At 36.9% G+C, this 7619-nt stretch overlaps 1 protein-coding gene across 1 annotated transcript; it reads right to left on the reverse strand.

The window, feature by feature from the left end:
* Positions 1-4471: 4471 nt before the first annotated feature.
* On the reverse strand, positions 4472-7329 carry LOC104109783 (E3 ubiquitin-protein ligase RGLG1-like). The gene is made up of 3 exons (XM_009619143.3): positions 7092-7329; positions 6463-6608; positions 4472-5311 (listed from the first exon to the last, which is right to left on the reverse strand). The coding sequence occupies exons 1-3, from the start codon at positions 7327-7329 to the stop codon at positions 4472-4474; spliced, it is 1224 nt and encodes a 407-aa protein (XP_009617438.2).
* Positions 7330-7619: the final 290 nt, after the last annotated feature.

Raw genomic sequence — 7619 nt, forward strand, 5'->3', positions numbered from 1 at the left:
TAAATAAGTAAATTGAAAATACTCACCGCTAGAAATTCGGCAAAAACCGACCAAGGTCGACCGATCAACTTTGATCGGTCAAAAAACCGACCAAAGTTGGTCGGTTTTTCAAAATATTTTATTTTTTAATTTTTTTTACGAAACCGACTAACTTTGGCAGGTTTTCTTTGGCGCAAAAATGCGGGAAACTATTTTTGAGTCCCGCAAAATTTATTTTTCAAGAAACCGACCAACTTTGGTCGGTTTTCAATTAAAATAAATAAAAATTAATATTAAAAAAACCGACCAAAATTGATCGGTTAATTCGGCTAGTCATTTTAAAAAATCAACCAACTTTGGTCGGTTATTTTCGTACGAAAATACAATTAAAGAGCATAAATCAAATAAAAGATAGTCTTAAAACAAAATGCACCAATGGTCTAGTAGTAGAATAGTATCCTGCCACAGTACAGACCTCAGTTCAATTCCCAGATGGTGAATCTTTTGATTATATAATTAAAAAACCGACCAACTTTGGTCGGTATTTTTTGCAATATTATTTTTTAATTTAATTGACCGACCAACGTTGGTCGGTAATTTCCGACTAACTTTGGTCGGTATGCCTTTCCGACCGTCAAAATACCGTCCACACATAAATAGTCATATTTTGGTCGGTAATTGGCCATAATCGACCAACTTTGATCGATTTTCTTGGTCGGTGTTTAGCGGATTTCTAGTAGTGACTCTCTTTGCCTCACACGACGTAGGGGTAAGGTCTGCGTACACCCCACACTCCCAAGTCGTAAAGAGAGTTGTAGGATTCATAAAACAAGAGCCTTTACTTTCAAATGACAACTGCTTCTTCCTGCTGCGAGGACCTTGAAACCAAATCGCCCCCACCCGATCAATTACATGTTGCTTCGAGGGAGAGTCGAGGCATGAAAAAACTTATCTAAGATCTGCTTATTTCCAAGTACGTATCATCCGTTGCCTTATCCGCCGCCAAAAGAGTCTGACACCTGCCCGGTGGTGGAAGGTCGGAAGTGTGATACCAAGAGAGCCATCACAACCACTACTCTACTCATTGGCCTAGAAGAGTGCGCTCCTCTATCTCTCGTTCACCATCTAGCACCAGCTCGCCCGAGAAAACCTCTCTATAGGTTCTTCGATTTCTCGATAAAGAACAATATGACTAACAGTGGTTCGAATATATATAAAAAAGATTTATTTTTTTCGACAACCAGGTCACCACTTTTACCAGATATAGGTCCAGGCGACCCAAGAGCCCGCCACAAGAACCAATGGTGAAACTAGTAATTTTTCCAAGGGTATTCAAATTTGAAAGAAGTGAAAAAAAAAAATCCTGACAAAGAGTATTCAATATATGTTATATACCTCTAAAACGTAATATTTTACCTATATACACAGTACAATTTTTCGACGAAGGGTGGTCAACTGACCACCCTTGTGACCATGTGGCTTCGCCACTGACTTGAACCCAACTCTTAAGAGGCTAAGGTCCAAGGAACTACCGCAAGAAGTCAGCTTCACCTGTAACTTCAACAAATTTAAAAATGAGCATAACGGCCGCACGCTCCACTGAACAACAGTTCTCCGCTCTAAGTCCCTCCCTCTGATGCCCTGATTCTCGGTCTCAATCAAGTAAGAAAGGGAACCCTTTTAGCTACACTTGTGGGATCACACTGTATATGTTGTTGTTGTAATGAAAGCTATGAACATTTCACTTTGTTGTAGGACACAACCAACTATAAAGCTACACAACGGAAATGACCGAATATATTTCACATAGGAACAAGAAAAGCAATAAAGAAAACATAAATTTATAAGAGCAACTTTCTCTATTTGTACTAGAAAAATTTATTGAAGTAACAACTCTACTCTATAAACCAACGTTAATATACCAGTCTCCAAAAATAGCAGCCAACTCAAAAAACATGTCCTGCATAATATCCTTCAAACAGAAGGTATTCTGCAGCTATATGGATACCTAGCTTTCTTACTATAACATGCTTCATAGTAACTTAGTACAGCTCGAACTCTCTATAACGTCACCCGATATAACATCATCATCATATTATATTAAAAGTGGGAAGTTGCTATCTTCAAAGTTAGATTACAGTTTTGCCCCTATTATAAATTAAAATGTATTAAAACATAAAACATCTAATATAATAAATATTAAATAGTAAAACATTTAACAAAAACCTTCATAAAAACCTTTTATTAAATATTAATTTCAGGCGCATTTTGCCCTTCACAAAAACATTTTATTAAATATTAATTTCAGGTGCATTGAATTGATTAATTAAGAGGATGTTTCAACTGGCAGAGATTATTAAAAGATGCAGCAATTGTAAAAAATTTCTTAATTACATTATTTACACCATAGCCTTTTCACATTTCAACCTCATTTGTTTTATCCTTTGAGCTTCCATCCGTAATTAGTAGTACAGAGTAATAATTACCTATAATATTTCATATCTTTCTTGTACTATATATATATATATATATATATATATATATATATATATATATATATATATATATATATATAAAGGTGCACAACAAAAGTGATAAATCACTAATTCTATTCTACCGGTAAAGGTTTACTGCTATTGATTTTGCTCAATACTATTTGGACAAGTATTTTTTTCCTGTCTAAGAGCTTATATTTATAGAGTAACATGTACTATGATATCAATTTCTATCAAACTATTGGTGATATAATTTATAATTTTTTATTTAAATTGTTAAATGATTTCTTATCCAGAGTGTACAACAAATAATAGTATTATGAGTTGTTTGAATTTTTTTATGCAGATTATATTTTTTCATTTGCGATTTGATGTTGATATATTAAGAACTATTTAAAAAAAAACAGTTCAAGCATGATTATGCTTCACCAGAAAAGCAACTCGGAATTAAAAATTTTCAATACCTACTTCTCATTTGAAAATCTGAAAAATAATATCTTGACATATCATGCTCCTAACCTGGTTAGGCGGATCGGACTTAGTGCCTTAACTTGACTGAGTGAACTAACATGCAACATCCTATATGACTATCACATAATCCTTAGATATGTGATACTAGTATAAGTTTATATATATGGTTGGTTCACTCAGTCAGGTTAAAATACCGGGTGTCGGTCCGGCTCATTCAGGCTTGGAACGTGACATGACACTTACGTTATGCTTATTAAACATTAAACAATTCGTAATTTTAACTCTCTTCTAATAGTTATGAAAAGTTGAACTGATAAACTTAATTTCAGTCAATAAGAGCAATTTTTTATCATTATATTAAAGGTGATATATTAATTTTTGTTTTCACAAGCCTATTATATCATTCCCCCTACGCATAGAGACGTATTCAAAATTTAAAGTTTGTGGATTCTCACCTCTCAAACAATAAAATGAAAAGAATAAAAGGTGTTCATGGTGGCTGATGGGACTTAACCCTCGACCAAGAGGACAACAAAGCCTGACAGGTCCTATTTCTACCATTGTACCAACAACAAGCTTTGTTAGTAGATTCCTAACTCATAATTTTATATATTTACTCAATTTCTTAATACAAATATAGAATTCGTACAAAAATTAAGGAGTTCAAATTTGCCCTTGCTACGCACACATGTGAAAACAAGAAAATTACACAAAGAAGCTAAGCTGGAGAAGAGATTGTTTCTGCGATTTAGTTGAATTTCATTTAATTTATTAAGGAATTATTTCAGGTTAGTGCTTTTCTTCAATTTCAAAAGTTTGTTTTGTTTTGATATTTTTTCAAGTTTGTATTACTGAGAAAATTATTGAATCATATTATATGATGCTCAAATACATATTTATCGATTAACAGGAAAGAACTCTTAAAGTTGCACATGCCATATTGTGGAAGATTTTCTTTTAGAAGAAAATTCAGCAATCAATTGCATATATTAACATTTTAAAAGTCTAAGTAGTAAAAATTGATTAATAAAAAAAGAGGTAATGAAGAAAAGTCATTTTTCTAGGTTTAGAATCAATCTGAATATATGTTATATTAGAAGAATTGTTACTCATTAGTTATATGTTTTAATATTATTTATACTATTTTAAAATATATGTATAAATCGATATGGGACACACGTGCAAAGCACGTGTCCAGAAACTAGTTTTACTATAAAAGGCAAGTTATTTTAGAATCCGACATTTTTGGATAATTTTTGTCTATAACACCTAAAGAAGATGCAGAACAAACAAAGCTGTTATAAAGGGTTTTGACGGTAGTATCCATAACAAGACAGCCATAAATCACAATTCTCTCTGTTCTATACTCACAAATTAACAAGACAGATTGGCTCATAAAACAAAAAAAACCAGAAACAAGTTTTAAAAAAAAACTTCAACTACAGAAAGAAGATAAACCAGAAACTTACTCCACAATGAAAGAAAAGTTAAAAAAACAACGTTTAACAACAGAAAGAAAAGTGGCACTAAATTGCACCACAGGGAGGAGGGGGAAGAGGAATCGTGTTAGTTTCCAGCCCTCGACGAGCACCCAAAATGTTCAGCTCGAGAGTTGCCTTGTACTGAGAAGGTATTTCCATCAATGCTGCCAAGGCAAACTCTGCTTCTTTCCTGGACCTGTCTGCATTTTTTGACATGATTTCCGTAAAATTAACAAACTGGAAATTGTCAAAGGCTCGAGCAGGTATATTGTCATCGAATTCCCTCATCATGTCCCACGGCCCATCTCCAACCCCAACTACAACAATAGACAAGGCATATTTACTTGCTTTCACAATTGCTTCAATTGTTCTCTTCTCTTGAGGGTTTAATCTGTCACGCGCATCTCTTGTAACGTTTCCATTCCCAACCTGTCCATCCACGATTATCAATAAAACATGGTACTGGCCACCACTTCGCTCCACAATACTGATTGCCATTTCAATAATAGGAGCGAACGATGTAGGTCCTGAAAGGCGTAATTGAGGAACTAATTGTCTATATCGACTCAGTACTTGCTCGAATCCATTACAGAATTTTCCATCAGGATAGAAACTGAAGACGTGTTGGTCACTCGTCGAGACATCACCAAATCCATAACAAGGAATCAGGTTATCCTCATCAAATTCTGATAGTGCTCTTCCAATTATAGATATTGCTTGTTCATATGGATTTTGCTGATTATCCCCGATGTGATGCAAACTTTTCCCTTGAAATGACCTTGCACCACTCCACTCATTGCTCTTGGTAAAATCGATCCCAACAATTAAGTTCGAAGACTCGAGAAGGTCGAAGGCACAACTTTCATTTTGTGGATCCACGGCTTTCTGGAAAGGGCGTTGTATCTCATATCACCTTCTATTACGTGGAACTTCATTTCCTGGATAATCCCGGCCACGTTTATCGGCATAATTATTTCGCCTTTGGTAATTTCACATGCCATATTGAATCCGTTTAGAACCAGGGTTGCAGGTACGATCTGGTCCTGTAGACCGAGTTGTTCTACCACCTTCGATCTAATAATATTGGCCGAGCTACCTGGATCAATTAACACACACTTAACTTTAGTTTTATTCATGAGTACAAATATTACCAGTGCATCGTTGTGAGGTTGCATGATCCCTTCTGCATCTTCATCATTAAAGGACAAGGTTCCTATGGGTGCGTAATCCCAAGTTCGAGATCGTTTTTCTCTCATAATCGATGTCTTAGTGTGTTTAAGAACTGGTCCCTGAGGAGTATCGATGCCACCAATGATCATGTGGATGACGTGCTGTGGTTCTTCTTGTTCGTGTTGTTTACCGAAATCCCTATTTTTGAAATGGTTTTTGGCTCTGTTGCTTAGAAATTCTCAAAGGTGCTCTTTATTGAATAACCGAGCTACCTCCTCTCTTAGTTGCCTGCAATCTTCCGTTCTGTGCCCATGGGTACCATGATATTTGCACATTTGATTTGGGTTCCTCTGGGCAGGATTGGTCTGCATGGGTCAAGACCATTTAGTGTCCTTGATGCGTCCGATAGATGATACAATGGCGGATGCGTCGATGCTGAAGTTATACTCCGATAGCCGTGGCGCTTCCTTAGGTCCGGTATGCCTATCGAACCCATTTTCGCTCATCAGTCCCCGAGACCCTTGGCTTCAAGCATTCCTCGATGATCTCGGTTGTATGGACGGTATCGATCCTTGCTTGACATTGATTCTCGATCAACATCCCCTTTAAAACCGGACCCAAAACTCAACTAGTCGTCTTCGACCCTTTATTTTAGATTGGGACCGATTGTGCACATCGGCCTAAGTAATAGCTGGATATTCGATCAGGTTATGTTTCAGCCGCTGTGAAGCCATCGAACTTAGTTCGTTCAAACCTTGAGTGAAAGCCTGAACGGCCTAATCATCTGTGGCCGGTGGCAGTTCCATTCGTTCTATTTGAAAACGAGATACGAACTCCCTCAGCATCTCGTTGTTCTTTTGTCTTACCTTGAAAAAGTCCGATTTCCTTGTTACGACTTTTATGGCGCCAGCGTGCGCTTTCACAAAAGAATTTGCTAACATGGCGAATGAGTCGATGGAATTTGGTAGTAGGTTGTGATACCAAATCATTGCTTCTTTTGAGAGCGTCTCTCCTAATTTTTTTAACAGCACAGATTCGATTTCATCGTCTTCTAAATCATTGCCCTTGATGGCACACGTGTAAGAGGTGACGTGTTCGTTGGGGTCGATCGTTCCATTATATTTGGAAATTTCGGGCATATAGAATTTTTTGGGGATTGGTTTTGGGGCTGCGCTCGAGGGAAATGGATTTTCACGAATATTTTGGAATCTAACCCTTTTATCATTGGTGGAGCTCCCGGGATTTGATCGACCCTAGAGTTATATGTTTCTACTTTTCTATCGTTGGCTTCGACTCGCTTTGTGAGCTCCTCAAGTATTTTAGTAATTTCGGGAGTAGTCCCCGATTCTTGCTCATTTGACTTTACTACGCGCTGTTTCTGTTCTGTGGGCAATTTCTCGAGATGGACTGGGCTCCGGCCTGCTCGGTAGTTGGGTTTGGCTATGCAACTGAGCTATTGCTACCTATTGGGCTTGCAACATTTCGAAAATCATACGCAAGCTGATGCTGTTTTTCTCGACTTTATGGGTATCTCGAGCTACAGACCGAGTGCCACCATGAATGTTATTTTCAGGTTCAGAATGCAAGTTTGCCTCAATGGCCACATGCAAATTGATATCTATCAACACTTCGATTCGAGCTCCAACAGCATTGACCAGTGGTCTTTCGGTACTGGGTGTCAAGTTGTTGTTCTCATCTTGAAGACCAGCTTTGTTGTCGATAGGTGAGGCCATTTGATTGGTGGTTAGTCGTTGCTAATCCAAAATCGGAAAAAAAATACAGCGGTGTATTTTTGCAGATTCGTATCAAATAGTCACTGTTATCATTAGCCCCACGGTGAGCGCCAAACTGTTTACCTGAAAAACGGATATAGTTAAATTTATACGTAGTTTTAAGGATACGTGATATAGCTTGATACAAATCGTAAGGACGAAGAGAAATATCAAATATGGATTACAGAGAATACAAAATAAACTAGATTGGAAAGAAGGTGATGATTTAAACTAAGCAAAATGAATCAGTT

This window comes from Nicotiana tomentosiformis, chromosome 4, assembly GCF_000390325.3.
Source record: "Nicotiana tomentosiformis chromosome 4, ASM39032v3, whole genome shotgun sequence".
NCBI lineage: Eukaryota > Viridiplantae > Streptophyta > Magnoliopsida > Solanales > Solanaceae > Nicotiana > Nicotiana tomentosiformis.